Source organism: Diadema setosum, chromosome 8 (assembly GCF_964275005.1).
Source record: "Diadema setosum chromosome 8, eeDiaSeto1, whole genome shotgun sequence".
In the NCBI taxonomy this organism is placed as follows: domain Eukaryota; kingdom Metazoa; phylum Echinodermata; class Echinoidea; order Diadematoida; family Diadematidae; genus Diadema; species Diadema setosum.
This window is the reverse complement of record NC_092692.1, coordinates 22,002,984-22,028,403: the sequence shown is the minus strand read 5'-3', so window position 1 is coordinate 22,028,403 and position 25,420 is coordinate 22,002,984. Positions and strand designations below refer to the sequence as shown.

The following is a 25,420-nucleotide window of genomic DNA, read 5'->3' as shown; positions in this document are numbered from 1 at the left end:
TCTGTGTGGTTTATCTGCTTGAAACAGGAGTTAATTTCTTGTTCTCGAGTTATAATTATTAAAAACATTGATAAAAAGAAGAAGTTTTGTGTTATTGTCGCTTATTCTAAAAAAAACTGAGTGTTAATATTAATGTCACCTCCGAAACATTCTATTATGTTAACTGTCACCTCCGAAACATCTATGTGTGAAAAATCCAAGATTTAAAGAAATGATTGGAATTTCATTTAACCTACATAGGAGGGTAGCCCTTCTTAAAGACTTGTTATAGTATAGAGTTTGGCCTGGCTTGCCCTCCAATAAATAGTTAAAATCTCAAAAATTGCATGTCAATTGGTATTTTTACCAAAAATTTATAAATCTCATGTATTTTTTTTTTATTCACTTTATATTCAACCCCCAAATAGTTTTGATTCACAAACTATATATTGTTGTTAACCATATAAACTTTGCATGGTGAAGTTTGACTACAGAGTCTTGTCATTATGGTGCAATTCATGAAAACAAAATTTTGCTTAAATTTACTTCAGGTGCCAGGGTTTTCCTTAAATTACACCAATAACTCTTCAGCTTTAAGGTCTGAAATGTTATTTTTTCAAAAATTTGAATACTTTCCAACAGGAATCAAACAGAAAAATGAAAAAATATTTTGTTTGAAATTTTGACCCTCTGAGTACAAAAGTTACACCACTGATTGTAAAAAAGGCCATATGCAAATCTTTGTGTTTCCGAGTCATCTGAGGATTGTAGTAGTAGTGAAATTGTTATGTCAGTCATGCTGTGGTATATAAGTAAAGTTAGTCTTAAATCCCCTTTAACTCCAGGCTGCTATATGCCGATATTAGATATTAGGCCCTCTAGTGGCTTTGTCAGCGAAGCTTATGTAAAATATGAAAAAGCTCCTAGAAAATATGGAGGAGAGGTTTGCGATAACACCACATGTTAATGTATTTGATAGTCTTTTAAGGAGCTGTTGTGTGGTGAAAGAAGACCCTAGAAAGAGGAGAGTGGAGGAAGGAAGAGACATAGGGGGAGAGTGTATGGAAGGCAAATAGTAAACATTCTACAAGATATTCATATTTTTTTTCCTTACACCTGCAGGATATTGCCACACTGGAGCGACTGATCAAGGATGACGCATCCTCTTCCAGGACCCCTCTCATGGTGGTGGCAAATGCTGGCACCCCCATGGCAGGCCACACTGACAACCTCAACCGGCTGCGCACCATCTGTGATGAACATAGCCTCTGGCTACATGTAGAGGGGTGAGAAGTGAAACCAAAGTCAAAGTGGATTGATTGGGGATGAAACATGATTGCCTTTGAATACAACTTAAAGGGAATAGTACTTTGACAGCTACAGATGGTAGTAGTAAAGTGAAAAAAAGGTATCCCATGAAAGCCTCAAGGGTTTGCAGTGTTGGGATCAACTGACTGTAAAGAATGGAGTAACACAAGAGAGGAAGAAATTGCAATGCTCGTATGCCTGGTGTGACTTTTCTTACACTCCTTCCTTGTGATTCTGTGATCCTCCACCATCAGTGGCGGATCCAGAGGGGGGCGCCCCTCTTTATTTTTGGTTAAAACAAAAGAAATAAAAAGAAAAATGGGGGGGGGGGGTACATGCGCCCCCTTTTAATTTTGCAAAGGCACCTCCCCTTTACTATACAGAATTTCTGGATCTGCCCCTGGCCATCATTGTACACTGTGTGTGCATGCTGTTTCTGTTTTGCAAATTTAAACTTATTTAATCTCATGCTATATGTATTACAGTGGATGGGGAGAACCTGTCTTAAATAAGTATTGCAAAAAAGGAGTCTTGAGGATTCAGATTTTATGATGAAATTAACAGAGATAAAGTTGTCAAGTGGATGCAGAAAAGTGATGAGAACATTTTCAAAAGAAAAATAATCACAATTTATTATTGGAAAAAAAATTCATGATTATCTGCATAAGAACTCTTGCTTCATGCATCTTCCATGTCACTCTCTTCTTTGCTATATGATTGTTCTACTCTTTTTCACTCATACAGCCACAATCTAGCAACGCTAGCACTGAGCACCGTGCCTTCCTCAATTCTGGTGAGCTCATGTCTGATAGTGTCTGAACATGAAACAGAATCAATGATATCTTTGATTATATTGGTGCAAAAGCCATGAAAAAAAGAAGGCTTGAGGTAATTTTCCTGTAATATTAACAGCTACAAATTGATACCATGAAAGTTTGGTGTGTGTGACTGTGTGTGTGTGTTTGCTCATCATTCTTTGTGCCAGGAGTGATTTAGTCGAGAGATTTAATCACTGAGTAGAGGTAGATCAAATGATCAGGTACAGTTAATGATGTCGCATTCTCTGTGTTGTAGAAGTGATCAGAACATCAGTTGTAACCATTATTATGCCAAAATGGTGTGCATTATGACTTGTTTTAAGTGACTGCTGAGAAAACAATGAATGCTTCTAAGCAAGTGGCCAGGGGACTGAGGGTTTTCAAGTCCCCTCAGACAAAGCAAGTGACAGTAAAAATGGAAATTGATATAATTGGTTGAAAGGCACAACAGAGAAAGGAAAAGAAAGCCTTCAAATGTAGTTGATTGGTGATGTCAAAGGACAAGTCAACAACCACTCTTTTCTTAGTTTTTTTTTAATGCCTCCGCCACAAAGTGGTGCCGAAGGCATTATGTTTTCGGGTTGTCCGTCTGTCCGTAATCAATTTTGTGGACAGCGTAACTAAAAAACTGTTTTGAGGTATCCTAATGAAACTTGGCATGTATATGTATGAGTGAGCGAAGTTGTGCCTATCAACTTTTAGGTGCACATACTCAGGGTCAAAAGTCAAAAGGTCAAGGTCAAATGCTCAAAATTTCACTATTTCCCCCATATCCATGCAAAGCCTGAAGGTATTTTCTTGAAACGTAGTGTATATATGTACTACCAAATAAAGATTCTCCAGAGAGAGTTTCGTGTCCTGAGGTCAAAGGTCAAGGGTCAAAGGTCAAGTCAAAATGTTCAAATTGCATGTTTTTCTCTTGCAAATGGTTCAAGGTACAGTATCTTTGTGGAACTTATATGCACTGACTGGCAGTGATTAGGGAATTGGGGGGTCATGGGTCAAAGGTCAAGGTCAACTCCTCAAAATGTCATTAATTCCCTCATATTTATACAATGCCAGTTGATGTCCATGTATTACCCAATTGATATTCTGTGGGAAGTTTCATGCCCAAAGGTCAAAAGGTCAAAGGTCAAGTGAAAGTGCTAAATTTCACTTCTTCCTCCATATCTCGAAAATAACTCAAGGTATCATAATGAAACTTATTGCATATTTTACTTAATATGCATGTTTCAATTCTCTTTGGAACTTTAAGGTCAAAGGCCAGGTTTAAATAATAGTATTTTACCCTTTAATACTAAAACTACACTTTTTCTCCGTAGCTTGTAAATTACACAATGCATAAACTTGCATAAAAGGGTCAGAAGTCAAGTAAAAATCCTCAAATCCCCAAATACCTGCACTGTGGCAATGTAGCCATTCATCCAATTAAACCTAGTTCAAGGAAAGTGAACATTCAGCACATTTGTGACAAACCTGTCATTTTAATATTTTGCAAACTATGTGAAACTGTCATCACATATTGGGAAGACATTGTACTATATAGACCTATTAGGAGAACCATGCATTATGACGGAGGCATACCAGTCGCCACAAGGACATTTCTAGTTTTCTTTCTTAGTCTTTTTTTTTTGAATAATTTAATAAGTGTCTCTTTTCCTTCCCCCAGGCTGCCAAAAGAGTAAACAGTATGACTATACAGCCAGGAGTCTGGCTGGGTCTTCCAGGAACTCCATCTGTTGTATCCTTTTCTACTCTCCAAGTTGACAAGCAAAAAATGGATGAATCATTTATCCAGACTTTCTCTATGGTTGCCATGCATCAGAAGTTTGTGCTTTTGTCTCATCTGTATGATAATGTTTATGTTTTCATGGAGGGACCATGACATTGTGTGTGATAAAGTGCTTCATCGTGTACCGTAAATAAAGCTGAGTGACATTAACAAGTTCCAGAATGCTTTCATCAATATGGGTAGTGGCAAAGTTTACTTCTAGTCTTTAGCTCATGCTTAAGTGGAGGCATGATTCTAGTATGCTTGGGCTGTTGTTTGTAAGAAGCCTGATGACAAATCATATCATAATTTTGCTTTCTTTTTTAGTTATATCACTTTAATGTTATAGGAATGTACATCCTGATATTTCTTTTCTTCAACACACTTTGTTCTATGTAACTAATGTGACTAGATGAATAAAGCTAGTATTTAACAGAGATACTTCTTCTCATTTTAGAACTTTACATGAAGGAACATGCAGACACAACCAGAGACTGACAAAATATGATGTAGGAAGTTCTGTTAATATCATTCATTTCTATCTGTGTGTGTATTTATCTTGACTCTTCACCAATGCCAGACATTGTACAAAACTGCAGATCCAGCACTAGTAAGTACCAACCTTAAAGATAATATAAAGTTTTGGTACCTCAAAAGTTTCCCTGAATTTCCTTGTCTTAGTTTGTGTTTCAGGTTTAAGTACCTTTCATATAACTAACACTGTGAGACTTACTCGCCCCAAAGTGCTCTCATGTCTTAGTAATCATGCAATAATGGTTTCGTACCAGAGCCGTTAGTTTGACTCGACGCGGTACCGCGAGGTAGTTATATACACGTATTGTACGAAACCATTATAATGCATGATAACTGCGACCAGCAGCCCCATACGCATAGCTAAATGGGGCTGCGCATTGTAGCATTCAGGATCATGACAGACTAGTATCGCGGGTAAATATCAACTTAAAATCCAAAAATTTCTTCAATTTGAAGACTTACCAGTTAAGTTGAAGTATTTAAAACAGGCTTCGGGCAACGTTTGGTTCTGCCAATAGTCCCTTTCTGTTCGAATTGATGACTGAACGTGACTCGGTCGAGAGGACCTTGGGAGAGCTACACTGAATTGACGGCCAGCACATGTGCACACAGACATCTTATCCGTTCATGGATTTGAAATTTTTGCGCATGTGATGTGTGCGCATTGGCTGGCCGTAGTATTCAGTGTAGCTCTCCCAAGGTCCTCTCGACCGAGTCACATTCAGTCACATTCAGTCATCAATTCGAACAGAAAGGGACTATTGGCAGAACCAAACGTTGCCCGAAGCCTGTTTTCAATACTTTAACTTAACTGGCAAGTCTTCAAATTGACGAAATTTTTGGATTTTAAGTTGATATTTACCCGCGACACTAGTCTGTCATGATCCTTAATGCTACAATGCGAAGCCCCATTACGCTATGCGTATGGGGCTGCTGGTCGCAGTTAATTGCATGATTACTAAGACATGAGAGCACTTTGGGGCGAGTAAGTCTCACAGTGTTAGTTATATGAAAGGTACTTTAACCTGAAACACAAACTAAGACAAGGAAATTCAGGGAAACTTTTGAGGTACCAAAACTTTATATTATCTTTAAAGTCTCACACTGGGCATCGTAGAAATACTTTGCTCAACATGTTGATTTGTTTGTTTTATTTTACTTGACATCAACCTTTGACAGCCAGGACAAATTATGAATTGTACAACAATGTATTATGAACTAACAATTATTGTATTATCTTTTGTAATCATCTTGTGACAGAGTTTAGCAGCTGGGTTATGTTCCTCTCAGCCCCAGGAGAGGTTGTGTGCCCTGCCCCTCTGGCTTGGTCTCCAGTGCCTGGGACACAACGGCATTGTTTCCAAGCTGCAACATGCTGCAGAGCTGGTAAGTCATCCACTAACAATTTCGTCTGTTGAGAATGATAAGGGCGTTAAGTTGCCTCAAAACCCATAGTGTTCAAGACAACTTAACGCCCTTCTCATTCTCAACAGACGTTTTGATGTCTAAGATCATTCACTGCAGCTGAATCCCAGGCCCCCCTCCAGATCTTGACCTTTGACTGCGCAATCATGAATCTAGATACACACTTTTTCTGCGATGTAATCTTCAAAATTGTACAGTTAGATTTTTTTTAATCATGATTTATGCTAATTTATGCATAATGAATGTATGAAATCTGACTTTTGTTATAAATCACTATAAATAACCTCCAAAAAGGAATGATTTTAGTGTACACATTCTTTCTTGAGTTCTTAGCAAAAGTAAGTGAAAAAAAGAAATGTGCCAAAAATACTTATTTTTTACAATATTTTAGGGTTTTTTAATTATACCCCTGCTACACATAGTGTGAAGGGGGTATATAGGAATCACCGTGATGTTGGTCGGGCGAGCGGGCGGTCGGGCGGGCGGTCGTGCGGGCGGTCGGGCGGGCGGTCGGGCGGGCGGTCGGGCGGGCGGTCGGTCAGTCGGCCTGTTGCAAAATCTTGCATCGTGAACTCCTACAGTTTTGGAGCAATTTAAATGAAACTTAGGTTAAATGATGATATTGAGGTATAGATGTGCAAGACATGTTTTTTGTGTTTGTCGGACAATGCATTGCCATGGTAACCATAATTTTACCAAAACCTTGTGGATTGAATAACTTCCATGGTATTTAAGCAATCAGTTTCAAAATTGGTATCTATGATGATCTATAGGTGTAGTTATACAAGACGCTATTTGTGTTTGTACTTGACAAAGCGTTGCCATGGTAACCGCATGTTTTCTTCAAAATCTTGTGGAGTGAACAACTTCCACAGTTTTGAAGCAATTGAAATCAAATTTGGTAGGCATTATGGCCTTGAGGCATAGATGTGGAACACATGATTTTTGTGTTTGTCGGACAAAGCGTTGCCATGGTAACCATAATTTTACCAAAACCTTGTGGATTGAATAACTTCCACGTCATTCAAGCAATTAAGGTCAAATGAGTATGTATGATGATCGGGATGTGTAGTTATGCAAGACACCAATGTGTTAATATAAGAAAAATGTGTTGCCATGGTAACCACTCAGTTTTGTATCAAAATCAACCATTCAAGCTATGAAGGTCAAATTTGGTGTGTACGATGGTCTTTAAGTGTAGTGATGTTGGGGGAAAGCATGTTTCCATTTGCTGTAAGTTTTATACTCAGTGTCAACTCTGTAATTGTACAGTAAACTAAAATTATTCTGTTTCCAGTTCGACAAATGCACAAACTTTGTATTAACGTCCTTGCCCTCATGACATCACATACTATAAAGCAACACTAGGGGTGGGGGTATTAATCACCTCCAGTGATAATTCTAGTTTCTTGGGTATTTCTTTGTTGTTGTTTTTTTACTTTGTTTTAATGACATTTTTTGATGGCAACAAAAAATATGTTCATTGATTTTAATCAATAAAAGCAAAATAATCATGCTTTTATGAAATATAAAATCATGCTTTTATTAAGTTTTACATGAATCATGTTTTCGAGCAATTTTGGGTCCAACATGCATGTACATTATTTATGTGTAACTTTGAAAACAGCACACGCGGATGGTGCAAATTTGGTCTCAAACTCAAGGAAAAAAGTTTGAAACATCACATAGATACCTTTTTGCATTGGCGACATATTGCACAGAATGTTGAGGCCCCCTCCCAGTTAGGGTTAAGTTAAATCTTCACAATTTTTGGTCTGAGCCATCACCGTTTACCATTAAAATTGCCTTATGAACATATTCTGGCTTGCCTAATCATAAAGTATTTCAGGATATCTCAAAGGCATGATGGATCATAAATTTCACAGATTTTACCATCAATAGTTGTCAACAGGCTGCAAATTCCTGGAGTCTTCTCTCATCCTGTTATGTTCTGGAGAGTACTTGAGATCACAGAAATAAGCTGCTAGCTTCTCAGTACCTTGCTCTTCAATGGCATATTTGTAGATATGTTGACAATGATATTTCTCATATTTATCAAGAACCAACTCCATTTATTCTCATGTGTAAAATACATTGTTCTTGTTCTCTTTGTCCTCACAGAGTCAACAGATGTCACAAAGACTGAATTCATTAGGTGCTATCAACTTAGCTGTAAGTTCTCTTATACATTGGGGCCTACCTCAGTGTTACGATTTGAGTTTATAAGAATTAATGAATCATCTGACAGATGTGTGTCTTGAAGTCCTCAGCCGTTATTGTTTGCCAAATTAGTAGTAGAAGGAACTCGTTACATGAATAATCAAGCTTTGGTAACAAATGAATTACTTTCCATATGTCTTGTGTGATTGCATCTCTTCTAGCAGGTCTCTGCAAAGGAACGATTTACAGGCTATTGAATACGGGTACACATTGTAGATACATTTTTGAAAGCCTCTGTTCTCTATTTGTAGTTAGTGTATGGATGAAATAATGATTATTCACGGAGAATTAATGAGGGATCTATTATAAAGCCATGTATAGGTTAAATTAGTTTTTTTGTTGTATTTCATGTGTACATTTCAAAAATAGAAATACAGGGCCCTGTTTTATTAAGAGTTAGAATTGATTGTAATTTGATTTCAACTGTAAGTCCATGGCAACCTGTGTGGTAGGAAATTTAAAATCGATTTTATCTTTTGATAAAACGGGGCCCAGGTATAAGACTGGTATAGTTGGGTGCATTGTAAGATTTATGAATTGTGTCAATATGAATAATTTCAAGAGCTGTACTTTGTGTTGTGTTAAAATGGTGTTTAAATGTGTCCTTCTTTTTAGGAGAAGAAATCAAAGCCAAGCAAAGAGATAACATTGGAAGGTTCTCTAACTGAAATCATCAGCAAAGCGATACAAGTCTTTGTAAGTACAATCTGGACAGTGCAATTATTGTCGTACGTATGAGTGTTGTGACTGTAGTGTACACAGACTTTACATTGCGAGTCATATGGTGTTATTGTAGTGCTCCTTACAAATGTATGTATGTACATAAGAGTGAGTAGTCAGGCAGTATAGTCTGCGCTGTATTGTTTGTTAATTTATTTACTTTTTTTTCCACTTACAGACAGTATTTAAGTGTATGGACAATATATGCTTTGGGCATTTAGCAATCTTTGACAAAACAGCCACATTATCTAATTCCTTGTTTGCAGACCGTGAAATGACAGGTAATGATGTGCTATTCAGGCTAGAGGTTGTTGCAAAGCCATGCACAGAGTTTCATTCATACACTATGAATACTTCACAACTCTATGTTTCATCACACTATAAAATTCATCTAAAACTTGTGTTTGACAATTTGTATCTTAGGGATTCATATTCAGTAGAGTTTGTCTTTCATCACATTTATTGAGATGTATTGCATTTCGCAGTGAAGCCAACAGAAGCTTAATTTCCACAGCACGGATCATCAAAGAATCTGGATCTGAATATACACTTTAAAAAGAAAGGGTACAGTCAGCATCAAAGTGTTGATTTTATTCCAGTGTATGAATATATCGTATGTTTTATCATTTTTGTTTTCTTTGCCAATGTACAGTCTCAAGTAGATGTGGTGTCACCAGTGGTAGTCTTCAAGTATGATGATGGTATGGAAGCTCCCGGGAGACCGTACGCTCAGTATGCTGCAGGACAGGTGGAGAAGAGCGAGGGGAAGCAGCCAAATACTCTGCCCAAGCCAACGCTGGATGCATTCAATGAATGGGTACGCTGCTTTAGGAGTGACAACATTTCCACATCAGGAGCCGTAGAACCGTGGAAAGAGGGGGCTGCAGCCCCGAAGATTAAAATAAATTAAAAAAAAAATTGCAACACCATATTTTTCTAAAGGTTCCATACTTGCAAAGCACAAGAAAAATAGTCATTTGAATCTTTCTTGTATTCAGTTGAGTTTTCATGTGATTTGTGATATTCTGCATGCAATTGTGGTTTAATGGCAAGCACCAATTTCTAAGGAAATGAAAGGCGTGAAGATATATCTCTATGTCATTCTTTCCTTTCCTATACTGTAAATATTATCTTTTGAGGACATATTGCATGAGTGGTTTGGATTGTTACTCTCTCTAATCTTTTTTTTTTTTCAAACAAGAGCTGTTTCCTGTAATAGCTGCTTAGTGTTCATCCCTCTGTAGTGCATGAAAAAGAATGCAGATCCCCTTGTTCAATTGGAATATTCTCTCCTTTGTTGTGTTCCCTGTGAGCAGCTTGGTCAAGAACTGGCCTACCTGGAGCCAAAGATTGGTCTGGACGTTGTGGAAGGTGATCAAGAAGGTGTCTGCCTGAGATTCAGTCCCCTCACAAGTGCTCCATGTAAGTACTTCGATGGCAGAGTAAATGGGATGCAACACAAAATCCAGACGTGTCAAATAACCCACCATCTTTCAGCAAAACTTGGCATTGCATACTTTTGTTCTTTAGTGATGTATGCCAGATATAGTCTTAAGATAGGAAAAGTAACAACAGATCAGGCGTTATGCAAATGTGAGTGTATGATCATATATAATGCTTTGGTTAGTGATGTATGTCAGATATAGTCTAAAGATAGGAAAAGTAACAACAGATCAGGCCTTATGCAAATGTGAGTGTATGATCATATATAATGCTTTGGTTAGTGATGTATGTCAGATATAGTCTAAAGATAGGAAAAGTAACAACAGATCAGGCCTTATGCAAATGTGAGTGTATGATCATATATAATGCTTTGGTTAGTGATGTATGCCAGATATAGTCTAAAGATAGGAAAAGTAACAACAGATCAGGCCTTATGCAAATGTGAGTGTATGATCATATATAATGCTTTGGTAAGAAAGCCTTCATATAGTTGTGGTGAAATCAGTGTAGCTGAGTGTTCATGACATGAACAGTTTTATACTACCTTTTTCATGAGAGGAGAAAAGAAAAAAAGAATATACATGTGTACCAAAATTTTATGGTTATTATTTAGGAGTGTGGGGCATCTAAAATTCAAGTAGAGCTTACATGTAGTTTCTTGCTACTAATACACATAGATTAGGCAAACTCTGAAATGTAGTGTGTAATTCCAATCCCTTAAATACCCATCTGTCCCTTCTGCTTGTGTGTTTACAGATCGCGGAACCAAGGCAGAAAACATTGACAGCTTCATGGAAACCATGAAGACTCTCATTGTGAGTATGATTACATAATCTATCATAATCATCTTCATGACATTAACCATGAGAATCATAATTATCTTTACTACAGTTATCGTGATTACTACTTACTCCACGCATGTAGATAAAAAATGTTTGAACCCTCTCTCCTCTTTGTGTTTCTGAATATATTTCTGCATTTTCAGGATTTCATTATTTGTTTTTGATCTACATCCAGTATATAACATTTACAGAAGTTGGTAAGATTGATCTTTCTGGTGGGGAGTCCGGTTTTGTAAAAGTGAAGTTGACATGATACAATGTTCAATATGATTGAAGTGCACTCAGACTTTACAAAATACTGCTTCTGCTCTCTGTGAGAATTTTTATATACAGTATTGGATTATATGCTCATCATATCAGTGAAGACAATACGTAATCAGTAATGATTGTATGTTGAATTGACTTGATGACTGGAACAAGGTAAAGGTTAGCAGGACTGCAGAGGGAAACTGAAATATGCTTCATGGTCGATGGATAGCTTTCCGTTTTTTTTTTTTTTTTTTTTGGTTGTTGTTGTTGTTGTTTTTTTTTTTTTTTGGGGGGGGGGGAGGGGGGAGACAATTATGTCTTTATTGTTTTAAGTAGTGTTTGCCAAATTGTGATTTGATAGTTTCCAGAGGAGGAGGATATAATTTTGCTGGCTTGCATGTTCCCATCTCTTAGGCAAAGCTGAACCTGACCATAGAGCAGCGAAGACCATTCCTGGAGCTGGCTGCCGGAAAGGAGAACTTGAGTGTGGTGGACAGTGAGAGACATGCGGGACTTGGCATTGTGCAGTAAGCTAGCAGATATGAGTTCTCAGAAATAGTGCTGTATTCATTTAGAATCCAAAGGTTTGGTGGAGGACAACATTTATGTGCAAGTTTAACAACAGATGACCTAATGATGCGACTGTTTGTACAGACATATATGTCTTTAATGTAGACATGATTTTGGGAACAGCAAGTTGATAGTTTTCTGCATTTACAGGTGGTTCCAACTTCAAGAGGTTATAAGGGACATTTTGCCTCATTGACTGCCTTCTGGTAATGATAATGATAATAATAATAATAATAATAAGAATAAGAATAAGAATAAGAATAAGAATAAGAATAAGAATAAGAATAAGAATAAGAATAAGAATAAGAATAAGAATAAGAATAAGAATAAGAATAAGAATAAGAATAAGAATAAGAATAAGAATAAGAATAAGAATAAGAATAAGAATAAGAATAAGAATAAGAATAAGAATAAGAATAAGAATAAGAATAATGATAATGATAATGATAATGATAATAATAATGATAATAATAATAATAAATCATTTATTGAGCGCAGAAACTATGTCTATATATTCTACTGCGCTTCATGAGCTCTTAAATTCCTATGTTGCACAATGCTGCATGGGAAGTAAAAAAAGAAATAGGCCCATGCTAAAACAAAAAAGTTTTCACTTTTGATTTAAAACTGTCTAAAGTCTGACATTTCCGAATGTCTAATGGTAGTCTATTCCACAATCTAGGGGCTGCACAAGAAAATGATCGGTCACCTAAGGTAACTTTTGTTTTGATTTGGGGTATCTGCAATCTGATATGTCAATTGGAGCAGAGCACTTAATATGTAGCAATGTAAACTGGTCCAAGACTGATTATTAGGTTGGGCCATAATCACAAATATACTTGTTGTACTCAAAAGTGACAACTGATGTCAGTATTATGCCACACATTTAATTCAAAGTCTGAAAGCAATATGTTTTCTCTTTCAATAAACAAACATATTCATTCCAGATGCATGAGGGAAAAAACAAACAAACAAACAAACTTGCAGTATAATCCAAGGTAGCAGAAGACAAAATGCAGCAGGGACATATTAAAAGGATTTCTTTGTTTGTCATTGCCAAACCACTGGACAAAAAAGAGCTGGATGGTAGAGGTGCTATTCTAATTCCCATTTGTTAATTCACAGATGAAACTTTGTAAGGTTTTTTTTACATGATTTTGTGAAAAAAGGGAGGGAGACTTGGGCTTCTTGATGTGGAATTTAAAGACTCAAAATACGGACATATGTCTATTTTTTCCATTTTATTGACCCCTAAGTCTGCTCCTTCCCTGAATAGATTCGTTCCTGATTACCTGGCCAACCAAGACCCAGAGGCTGAGCAGACCAAGCGGGAGATCAGCAAGCTCAACACAGAGCTGGTCCAGCGGCTGCAGGCAGGAGCAGACCCTGCCCAGAGGGGGCTCTACCAGGAGGCTGTCACATCAGAGGAGACGGTTGCCGTGGCGGTGAGCGTGGTCGACGGTGATGCCAACCTGGAGGAAATCCTTGATGCGATATGCGACATTGGCCGAGAGCTGGAGGACTCCTCGCAGGTTTGTTTGCTAATGCATAGATTTTAAGATATTTGTGATCTCTAAGAATGGTGTAGACTTATTCTGAATTCTGAAACAATTACACTATGAGGGGTGGGACTCCATTTCCCAAGTCAAAAAAAAAAAATGATAAATTGCTGTCTTCTGCTGTTGGTTGGTGGGAGTCATTTCTGCATCTCTGAAAACTGCAGCTTTGTAGTTCGATGTGGTGGTATTGTGTGAATCAAGTGCAGTGATATGCAAAAGGTATCCTTAATGGCTGTTGACACCACCTGTGACTGATTCATCTCATATCAAGGACAACCATGTTTGGCGTTGAAAAAAGAGTTAAAATTGTGACTAATTGTGACCGATGGCAACCACTTACAAAACGGCTGGGCCATATCCAATCACATATATTTCTTCTATATTTTAGTCCCCTTTAAATGAACATGGGAAAGCTCATTGGTTGATAATGTTTTACAAGCTGCTTGTGTGAGTCACATGTTTCCCTATTCGCAATGACACGCTTAATCTCATGAGATATGTGGAGGTTTTGTTTCTTATATTTCAGATTGATGGAAACAGATGCTATGAAGTACCATTGTCATTGGTATTTATCTCTATAGCAATTTGTTCTTTGTCTTGCCATGCTGCTTTTACAGTTCCTTGAGACGATGACTGAGCTGGTATTGAAGGGAATCCATGAGGCAGAGAAAGCTCTAGAGAAAGAAAATGAGAACAAGCTTATGGAAGAGGTGAGACATATGCTTCCACAATGGCACAAGCTAAACTTTTATTTGTACAGGATCCTTGGCGATTGTCATTTCAAATCTCTTCTGTACCCTAAAAAGAACATTGTTAACTTTCACACACCAAACAGGAAATTCAATGTTGTGTTAGATAGATGATGAGCATGCCTCAAAGGTCTTTTTTTTCAGTGTACTGCCAATTGTCTGAATACTCGAGCCATTTTGAGAAACAATATGAAGTGATACACTCTGATTAAATGTTGGAATTTATTTCTTACAGGTCTGATGTTATGTTGCAATCAGCCTAGTTATTTTCAAGACCCCACTCCCACAAAGTTATGTAACTGGAGACCCCTTTGACGTTGATTTCAGTTCAGCTTGTCAATAAAGAAAGGGATCTAACTCCATCTGCCTCCAAGTATTAAACCAAACTTTGTTTCACTCTGTCCACTAGGGTGTGTTGCGCCAGGTGCCCCTGGTTGGTTCTTTCCTCAATTGGTGGTCCCCACCCCCTAAGGAGGCCGTTGTCAAGGGGAGGACTCTGAACCTGACATCTGGTAAGTAAAATCTGAGGCACTTCGCTGTGACTCTTCGACCTGTGCTCTTGATGTTGATATTCAATTGGCCTTTCCATCTTGGGAACTTCCTTTCTTTCTTTCCTCAAAGATTTTTATGCAGACAACACTGCCAAAACATGTCATAGATATTCATTTCACTCATGATTGTCCTAAATATGCAAATCTGGAAGAAGGGCAAAAAGCACGACAGGCAGTTATAGGAGAACTGAGGGAAGAAATTAGTCAACACTTTTTTGGTTGTTCAGATAAAGGCTACTCTGTTGTGATATATATCCAGCTCGGAAGATATATCTGTTCGCAGTAAGCACCGGACTGATTGACTTGCCCTAAAGATTTGATAGTGAGGCAGAAGAGAAAGAATGGATGTACAAGAGAATCATACTTTTTAAGTTTCTTTCCATTTTTTTTTTTTTTTTTTGGGGGGGGGGGGTAATTTCAGTGAATGTGTGTTGTGTCAATTGAACTCCACTCTTGTGTCACTGTGAAACATAGGGATATTTGTTGCTTCTGGCTTGTAAACTTCCAAGATATTATGACGGTATTGCAACGAATAATAGTTGACAGAATCAATTATGATTGATTTGGGAAAAATCTTCCTGACTTTCTTGAGAACAAAACTGAAGATTATCTTTGACATCATAGGCTTTTCCCTTGACATTAGAGGAATCCCTCCCCCCCCCAAAAAAAAAGATAAATGTAAAGTGATAAGACTCACAAGTTATGCATAATGCTTCAACAAATATACCATCAATTTTATCCTCCAGTGCCATTGTAATAATCATGCAATAAGTTGAGAGCGCCTTGTGGAAATGACATGCTGTTATACGATTTGCTCTGGCCAATCAGGATCCATTGAGAGCACGGAGAAGACATACGAGCTGCACATGCAGGTGCAAGAAGACTCCGCCTCTCCCATCAAGAGGCGCTCCACCCCCATACAACCCAGCCCGCCACCTTCGGCTGAGAAGCCCATCCAGAAGCGCGACCTAGAGGGTGCTCCTCAACCCACAGAGTCTCCTGCGGATAGGGCCCAGGGGACACCTGAGAAGGTGGAGAGTGCTTCGAATGGCAACGCGAGTGAGGGTGCCAGCAGTGATGGGAACGCAACCAGGTAGGACAGGGGAATGGAAAGGGGGGGGGGGGGTAGAAGTTCCAGTTTTTACAGGTATTTGCAAAGACATCACATTTTTTTCTCATCAGTATAAGGTACACATCACTAGACACTTTTTTTTTCTTTTAGACTGAGTGTATTTCTTTTTTTTTTATTTCAATGTAAAACAAGACAAAAAGTATATATACATATATATACATATAGCATTTACTGTGAGTTCCTGTCAACATGCCTGGTGGAAGCAAGAAGAATAAGATGCCAGGGAAAGTTTTGCCACGCAGTCCTAAACCACAAGACCAAACTCCAACTCAAAGGCGGCCTTTCATTGCCCACCTGGGAGTTGACCAAGCGGTGGAGAGGGAGAGAGGAATGGCAGCTGAGGGAGGCCAGACCGCACCCAGCGACAGGGACATACAGCTTAATCTAGGTGGTCTGTGTGAAGAGCTAAGTGAGGGTGGGGCAGCAGGCAGCCAGATCACTCGGCTCATAGCTAAGGCAGTGAATACAGCGCTTAAAGCTGCACTACCCCAAATAGTGCAGGTGGTCAAGGAGGCCTGTCTCAACACCATCAAGGAAGCCATCAATCCACATTTGCTGTGAATACAATTCCAGCAAGATGAAATTCAGCAGGAGCTGAGAAGGGACAACCTTCGGCTGACTGGGATCCCTGAGGCTGAAGAGGAGACGGAGGACCAGCTAGCTGAAAGTGTTGCTAAAGTGGCCAGAGAAGCTGGTGTGGAGATACGCCCTGAGGATATCTCTTCTTGTCACCGACTTGGAAAGAAAAGCGAAGGAGGGAAAAGCAGACAAACTGTTGTCCGCTTCACAGCAAGGAGGAAAAGAGACAATTTGTATGCTGCCCGTTTCGGACTCAAAGGGAAGGACAACATGAAGGGGGTATACATCAATGAAGACTTGACGGCAATGCGGTATTCCATCCTCATGAAGGTAAAGACGGCCCCAAATGTCAAATCAACAACAAGCAAGTACGGAAACGTGTCTTGCAAACTCAAAAGCGGAGAGACGAAGATCATCAAGAACCCGGATGATCTGTTTGATCTGGGTTTTGATGATGTTTCCTATAGTGACTTCAAACTTCACTTTATGGTATAGCCTGTGACCTTGTTAATTCCGATTCAAAATAAACTCCAACCCAATCAGTAATGATAGAAAATGAAGTCAATACTTTGGAAGTTCATGAATACAAATTATGTCCCAGTGATTTTGATAATAAAATAAATAAAATAAATGAGAACTCTCTTAGTATCACTCATGTCAATGTTAGGTCTTTAAATAGAAATATAAGTGGACTGCAATTATTGTATGATCACAGCCTTCAAATCTAATTTGATATTATTGCACTTTCTGAAGTTTGGAACGTTAGTACATGTAATGTTAACACATTACCATTACAGGATTATGTTTTGGAGGTCAATTGGCGCCAGGGAAAGGAGAGGGGTGGAGGAGTAGGAGCTTATATTCATAAGATGCTGAACTATATTACACTCAATTATTATGTTGAACACACGGAAAGTCTTTGGTTGAGGATAAATCAGAATTGTTATGATAAAACTGTGATAGGAGTAATTTATAGAAAACCAAATACTGATGTTGAACAATTTCAAAATAGCTTGCTTAATGTTTTAGAGGAGCTTAATGTTGGAAAAACAGGCATTGTACTTCTTGGTGATTTCAATATAGATATATCTCAAACGAATAATCAAAAGGTATATGATTATCTCAGTATGGTAGAGAGTACAGGAGTGCAACAGATTATCTCTTCACCCACAAGGGTGACAGATTCTACTTCATCTGTTATTGATCATATTTATACTAATGTGTATAGTCATACAATTCATTCAGGTGTCATTAAGACAGATGTGTGAGATCATTTTCCAATTTTTGTCATTTTTGAAAACGGGAATAAAAATATGAATGCTTTTGTATGGAAATTTGCCCGATCCTACAAGTCATTTAATGCCCAGTCATTTCACGAGGATCTAGGGAAAATTGAATGGGCACATGTATCTAGATACGAAGATGTAAATACAGCTTATAAAGTTTTTCATGATATGTTTGAGAAAATATGTGATAAGCATGCACCTACAATAGAATATAATGTATCCCAGAAAAAGAACAGCCCTAAGAAACCTTGGATCTCATCAGCGATTCTTAAATCCATCAAGAAGAAGCACACCTTATACAAAAACTACAGGTCATCAAATTTTAGTAACGAACACAGAAACAAGTATAAAAGGTATAGAAACACTTTGGTAACAGTTATTAAAAATGCAAAGAGATTGTATTATTGCAATTCTTTTAATCGTAACAAAAGTGATATGACAAAGACCTGGGATACCATGAATGAGTTAATTGGTAGAAAGGGTAAGAATAAGCATTTGGATATAGAAGAGTTAACTATTAATCAAGGTGGAATTGATAAAGTTGTATCTTCTGAAAATGAAATAGCTGAAGAACTCGATAATTACTTTGTCACTGTTGGGTCAAATTTGGCAGAACGAATACCAAATGGGCCTCCTAATAGTTGTTTTCAAGATTATTTGGGTGCCAGAAATACAAAGTCTTTGGCTTGGAAACTTATAAGAGAAGAAGAAATTATGGATATTGTATATGCTCTTGATGCTACAAAGTCTCATGGTTATGATAATTTGTCAATAAGATTGATCAAGGACGCAGCACCATATATTGTTTCCCCATTGACTTATATCTTTAATTTGTCATTAGAAATGGGCCAATTCCCAGATGCACTTAAGATTGCAAAAGTGGCGCCTTTGTTCAAGAAAGGTTCGAAAGATGACCCAGGTAATTACAGACCTATTTCAATGCTGCCAGTAATTGCACATGTTTTCGAGAAATTAGTCAATGGTCGTCTAATGGACTTTTTAGAGTCCACAAAAATTTTGTACAGACACCAGTATGGATTTCGCAAGAAATACAGTACAAAATTATCATTGATTAATTTGGTCAATACATTAATACACTCAAATGATCAAGGTGAAATAACCCTTGGTATATTTATAGATTTCAAAAAGCCATTTGACACAATCAATCATCACATCCTTTCAGCGAGATTAGAATATTATGGCATAAGAGGAATTGTGTTGCTGTGGTTCCAAAATTACCTCTCAAACCGATCACAGGTATTGTGCTACAAGGATGAAATATCCAGTAGTAGAACAATCACATATGGAGTACCACAAGGATCAGTACTGGGACCCACACTGTTCCTATTATACATTGAAGATTTACCTAGCTCATCTAACTATTTTCAGTTCAGACTATTCGCTGACGATTCAAACATTTTTCATGCATTTCCCAAAGGCACAAAAGAAATTGATATGAATGACGTAAATGGAAAATTGAATGAGGTACAGAAATGGTGTATTGTGAATACATTAACTACTAACTTGAAGAAAACAAATTATATGATTATTAAAGAACCAAGACAACCAATTGCAATTAAAGGTGTGTTAACAGTCTCTGAAACGGTTATAGAAAGAGTACACGTAGCATCTTTTGTAGGAATGCAAATTGATGAGACCTTGATGTGGAAGGATCAGATTCAATGTATTAACAAATGAATTAGGGGCAAAATTGGCTTAATTTTTAAGTTAAGATACTTTGTTCCAAGGCATGTTCTCATGCTTTTATATAAATTCTTTATACAATCACATATACTCTATGGAATTGAAGTATGGGGAAGTACCTACAGAAGCCACTTAAATTGTATATTTTTAGCACAAAAAATGGCCGTGAGAGCAATTACATTTTCCCCCTTCAGAACAAGTTCTAGGCCATTATTCACCAGTCTAGGAGTGTTAGATGTTTTTGACCTGCATAAGCTTGCAGTGTCAACCTTTGTATATGATCTACACAAGGGACATTTACCACATTCTGTAACGCAATATTATGAGCCAATGAATCATGCATACAGGACTAGAGGCAAAGATCATTCCATGCTTAGACTCCCGAAATGTAAAACGACACATGGTACATTTTCTATATCTTTTGTCGGGTCAAAGTTCTGGAATAGTTTGCCCAAAAATATTCAAGAGGAAAGAACAAGATCTTCATTTCGAAGAAACCTAAAAAATCACTTGTTAAATGAAGTTTAGTGATGAAAAGAATATTCAGTTGTTTAGTTTAATGTACTTTTATTGTACAGTTACTTTAGAAGGGTAGACCTTGCAATAAGCATCTTAAATATACATGTAGCTATAATGGGAGAACCATTCTCGACTAGCACTTGTGCTAACTTTTGGTTCCACCTTTAACAACATTATCTTCTGTTTTCTATTTTTTTTTTCAGAACCTTTGTCTATGCATATATGTCTATATTACATACTTATTCATTTTCTTTGCCTTTTCAGTGATAAATGAATCACAATGAAACTAAATCAATTATACCACATGTATTCTTATGTAAGATAAATGTAAGTATGTAAAATATATGCTTGCATAGCTGTAAGAACCTTGTATATCATTGTATTCTCATAAAAGCTTTTCATGTTGTTATATCTTACCCTATGTAATTGCATGTTATCATGTTATCATATTCACATGTATGTTGTTAATAAACTCAACTCAACTCAAAAGTGTTTATCCTGATTGTAATTATGGATGTAGTTTGCCATGTGCATCTGATTTTGATATTGTTCTGTGATGTCTCCTACACAATGAATGATGTTTGCAGAATACAGTACCTACACGTTCTGACGTATAATACAGTGTAGAAGTCAATGTCATTGTGACATATATGGAGCAGTGTTAAAAAAAAAATACATTAGAATTTAGGGAAAGGTTTTCCCCCATTCTCAGTACTCCTTCAGGAAAACAATAGCCAAAGGAGCAATCTGTGAACACTCAAGTAGCTGATGCACACCCTTTTAGTGTTATGTACATTCAAACTTAATCTTGCCCTTCTGACAATAGCAACTTATGTTGAAATTGTTGGCAATCATGAGGGTCATGAGGGTTTGGTAAAGGCAGACTATGGCTGTGTAGGTTCACAGCAGGAGATGGCCAACAGAGTACTTCTTCTGAATGTTCGTAGGTTTATTAGACTACCGGTATATCACCAAGTTTGCTAAGACATGGTGATGTGAGAATGTCACTCTACCAACCACATTGCTTCTGTCCCTTCCCCCATAGACTTCAGAATGGACCCAAAGTGACCCGGGCAGCGGTGCCCGCCCAGACCAAGGCGTACGGCAGGATCAATCCTGACCATTCATTCCTTGTATCCTCTATGGGTGGTGTGGATGGTAACGACTATGACAGCGACGATAGCGTCTTCACCAGTTGAAGGGAATAGAAAGATTTTTGTAAACATTCCCTCGCGAATGAGAAAAAGAGGTAAACCCGTGTGAATCCGTGTCAGTCTTGCACCAAGAAGCTGATCCCCCAACCTCTTTTTGCAGAGAGTTCCCATTAGTGAACCCCTGTGTGTGCTTCAATAGATGGCTGTTTGTTCCGACTTCGGTTGTACTGCACTTTTGCGTTACTGTTCTACTCTGAAGGCTTTGCTATGATCATTTTGTTTTACTTCTGTATTTTCTTTCAATGCCAGTGTTATTTTGCTGTGTTTGACATTTGTGTTGGTTCACTATTGATAATATAAAGTTTGCCTATTGACCCATTCATTTTCATGTGTGTCTCAGAATGATCCTTCACATATTGTTGTTGATTTGGTTTCTTTGTTTGCTGTTTAAAATATTATTTGAGTGAACTGAGGCCTTCAGCCCTTGATGCAAAAGGCTAAAAAAAAAACAAGTAAATGAAGATAAAAAATTATGGTACTGAGGCGTAGTGAGTCTGTTTCTAGCACCACCTTTCTGCAGTGTTGTTTGGTTTCTGTTTTTATATTTCGTTTTCTGTAATTTTGTTTTTTATTTGTTTGTTTTCTATTTGTGTGGGGTTTTTTTTGGAAATCAAAATTATTTTAAGGGCTACAAAACTTGCAATTTCTTTTTTCTTAGAGCTTGTGTTGCAATCATACTCCTATAAGGATCTGAGACATGGACTTTAAAAGAGACCCTGCAGGACTGGTTTGAAGTCTTTTACACCTACCTAGTGTTGTAAGAGTTCAGAATATTGGTTGGAGAGAGCACAGAATGGAAAAAGGAGAAATAGGGAGATATTCTACCCATTTTTTCTATTGTAGCTAGTCATAGAACATGATTTCTGGTCATTGTTTCTGTACCAAGGAACACAAAATATCTGATGTAATTTCCTGGAGACTTCCCTGCTCATACAGAGGAAGAAGACCTCTGAACTATATTGATTGCATTGCACTAGATTGGGCGTAACATAGCCAAGAATTGTTGCAGACACTGATGATGGACAGATGATAAACTATCCCGGAATAATTCTAAGGAGCTGCTGAAAGGGATTATCATTTCAAGGTCCAAAGCATGGCATTGTGTACTCGGATCTTGGATATGTCCGTCAAGTACTTGTGGGAAACGGTATTCTCTGGAATCAAATTTGGTCACAGCCTGTTTCAGTTCTTTTTAGACAGCTGATCCCTGTCCCAACATAAGTTTTCAAGAAGATTTTTTCCTGCATGAAGGTGATTAGATCGAGTAAATGTTGGATGATGACTAGATGTTGATATAAATGAGAAAAAATGTTAAATGGCATCTGTAAGTCCCTTTGCTAATGGGAAATGATTTGGGCGTGGTAGTAAGACTAAGAGGTATCCATCCGTCCCACACAATGAGGCATCAATCAAGGCGATGACAGCTGCATTACATGTTCTATCATTCATGAGTGTTAGTACAGGCAGTGAAACAGTCTTGTCAGTACATGTGATCTTCCAGGAATGTTGATGAAGGTCAAGAATTAGTCTCCTCCAACCAGCATCAATAATGAAGATGGAAATTCCTTGCTATGTGTAGTACTTTTCTGTGTTGCAAGCCCTCCCATTGTCTGCTTGTGTCCTAGAGATGACATTTTGCACCTGGATAGTCTGTGTCAACTCAGATCCTTGACTGCCATCACGTTTTAGTCATAGGAAAGCAAAGTACTCCTGTGATTTCTCATTCATTTTCCTTGAATGGGTAGAGCAGCTTCCTGTTTTCAAATTGCTTTGATTATAGGTGGAAGCCCTGTTGCAAGCTCTGCAGATGTCCACGCAGTTTCAACTGAAAGTAGACTCTTGTGTCAGTGAATATTGTGGACATGATTTCAGTCCTAACTAGCCCTCACTTTAGCAGTGGAAAATTTATATGATAATTTCCCTTTTTTATTTCTGGAATGAGTTTCTTCTCATTTTAGAAATGGCTGTAATGCCATTGGAGAAATAGTTCTGTCTTTGGGATTAATATTGTGCTTTGTCCACCACATATTAGCCATTTACTTAGAGAAGATTAGCATCTGTCTCTTCAGGATCCCTTACAGATGTTCATTTGTAATTTGTTTTGTGGAACAAATTGAGAGTATCTAGTCTTTTAGTAAGGAGATTCTGCTTTGTTTTAATGTTTTACTGTCAATCAATATAGAAGGATATTAATGAGAGTGCATTGTGTAAGTGCATATATCCTTGTTATTCAAATTCCTGAAATTACCAGTGCTTATTTACGTCGATGTAGGGCAATGTCAATCAGTTGCGATGAAAACATCTCGACGGAAGAATTTCATGAATTTGAATAATAAAGCAGTACCGCTGCATGCTATAAGGATTAGAACCAACACTTGATGTCGGGCGAAAGCTCGGTGGTCTAGTGGAGATGACGCCTGTCCGGTGATCGGGAGGTCGTGGGTTCGAGTCCTGCTCGGGTGTGTACGCCCATGATTTTTATCATGGCTACTACTAAAACACTGATCAATTCAGTGCTTATTTACGTCGATGTAGGGCAATGTCAATCAGTTGCAATCCATATCCTTGTTGTTTGCAGTTATGCACTGTACGTGACTTATTTACCAAAAATTTTAAAATGTTCTTAATGTCTTGAGACAAGATGAACTGTGTGATCCCAGCTGTGCTTGTAATTCCTGCAGTAATGATGTGCAAAGCTTCTGTTGACACCTTGCCTGATAGACAAACAAGGTCCCTTTAACTTGCTACAATATGTTTGCTACAATATTTATTAAAATGAATTGGAAGTAAAGTACGAGCAGCTTGGGGATTATGCCTTCATCAGTAAAGCTAATGAGATATTGAAAATACACTCCTTCTGATCAAAATTGACCATGGCCCTTCGTGCATCCTTCGTTGCGTTAAATAATGTATTGATGAAAGAAAATTGATAGGCAGGATTAATATTTTTTTAAAGATAATATGATTTTTTAAAAGATTTCAGTAGTTCAACCTTTGAAAACCTGAATATTGTAAAGTTGGAGGCCTAATTGGTTCTAGCAATATCCAATATCTGTTCGTCAACATTTTTCCCTTTCTCTCCCCATGAGATGTGCAATACAGACGATCATAGAATAGATGATGATTTGGAAATTACATATGAACATCCTTTGTTATGACCATACTGGTCCAAAGCAGTGAAAGAATTGTCAATCTGTTTTTTCATGGGGGAATGAGGAAGTATGTATGTATAACCACTTCAAATCAGGTATATTTCAAATGAGAGTATTACCCATTAATGGAACCTTTTCCTCCACAGACAAACTCTTGGTGAATCATTACTCTCACATGTGAGCTTATTATGATCTCATGGGACTTTGTATTGGAGCCATTGTTAAAGCCCTGTGCTGGTCTTCAAAGGGGGTGGGAGTCAGATCCAATAATGACCATGACTCTGGAGGGACTAAAAATGCTCTCTCTATCTCTTTTCCCCACTTGGTTTCCCCCTATTTTCACAGTGGAAGCAGCTTCCAGGAAGTGAACCCCAGTGATGTCAAGGACCTTTCCACTGAGCTGGAAGGGGAGGACATGAAGTGATCAACAGAAAGTCAAGCAGGTGTGGGAGCCAGAAAGTTGTGACATGCATTGTCACTGATCTTGATGGTACACTTCAACGGCTGCCATGTGACGAGGAAAAAAACAAACAAACCTAACAAACCCACAAATAAGATTACAAGCATTTTCTGTAGACATTTTTCTTTTGTCTTCACAGCCATGCGTGGGATGGCATTCATTTGATAATTTTTCATTCTTCTTTATTTTCTGTAATACAATGTATATTGTCTTGAACAGAGTTGGTTTCTTTTCAGTTTGGTCTATTAATGAGACTTTCTGCAGATACCAGGATGGGGAATTCCTCTCATTATTTAGAAACAGATCTTGGTTTCCAGTAACCTAACTTCATTGGAAAGACAACTTCCACAACTTCCTCCTTTTCCTGTAATAAACTAAGTGGACATAGGATATAGTAATGAAATAAAAGGAGAGAAAAGAAGATGGAGATAAGCCCCCTGATCTATGAATTATGGTGGGGGACTTCAAAGGGCAATACACTGCGTGCTTGACTAATTGCAGTATTATATTCTTGATTATAATGTAAGAGACAGGTGCATCAGTGCTTTAATCATTGGGTGAAGCTTGAAATGAAGCTGAAAAAAATTGTAGACATTCAAAGCTAAGCTGCAGAATTTCAAAAACTGGTGGTTACTT

General features: G+C 37.8%; 1 protein-coding gene across 1 annotated transcript in view; it reads left to right on the top strand.

Moving 5' to 3' along the window:
• The window catches only part of LOC140231481 (putative pyridoxal-dependent decarboxylase domain-containing protein 2), a 42,992-nt gene extending 17,572 nt beyond the window's left edge, over window positions 1-25,420 (top strand). Inside the window, exons 7-22 of the mRNA XM_072311612.1 lie at window positions 1,102-1,265; window positions 2,032-2,080; window positions 3,775-3,846; window positions 4,457-4,486; window positions 5,671-5,796; window positions 7,957-8,007; window positions 8,671-8,751; window positions 9,428-9,592; window positions 10,092-10,197; window positions 10,975-11,033; window positions 11,724-11,836; window positions 13,156-13,411; window positions 14,056-14,148; window positions 14,597-14,699; window positions 15,567-15,831; window positions 24,670-25,420. Of these exons, the coding sequence (XP_072167713.1) occupies window positions 1,102-1,265; window positions 2,032-2,080; window positions 3,775-3,846; window positions 4,457-4,486; window positions 5,671-5,796; window positions 7,957-8,007; window positions 8,671-8,751; window positions 9,428-9,592; window positions 10,092-10,197; window positions 10,975-11,033; window positions 11,724-11,836; window positions 13,156-13,411; window positions 14,056-14,148; window positions 14,597-14,699; window positions 15,567-15,831; window positions 24,670-24,748 (1,812 nt within the window). The 3' untranslated portion in view covers window positions 24,749-25,420. The remainder of the gene's footprint in view (window positions 1-1,101; window positions 1,266-2,031; window positions 2,081-3,774; window positions 3,847-4,456; window positions 4,487-5,670; window positions 5,797-7,956; window positions 8,008-8,670; window positions 8,752-9,427; window positions 9,593-10,091; window positions 10,198-10,974; window positions 11,034-11,723; window positions 11,837-13,155; window positions 13,412-14,055; window positions 14,149-14,596; window positions 14,700-15,566; window positions 15,832-24,669) is intronic.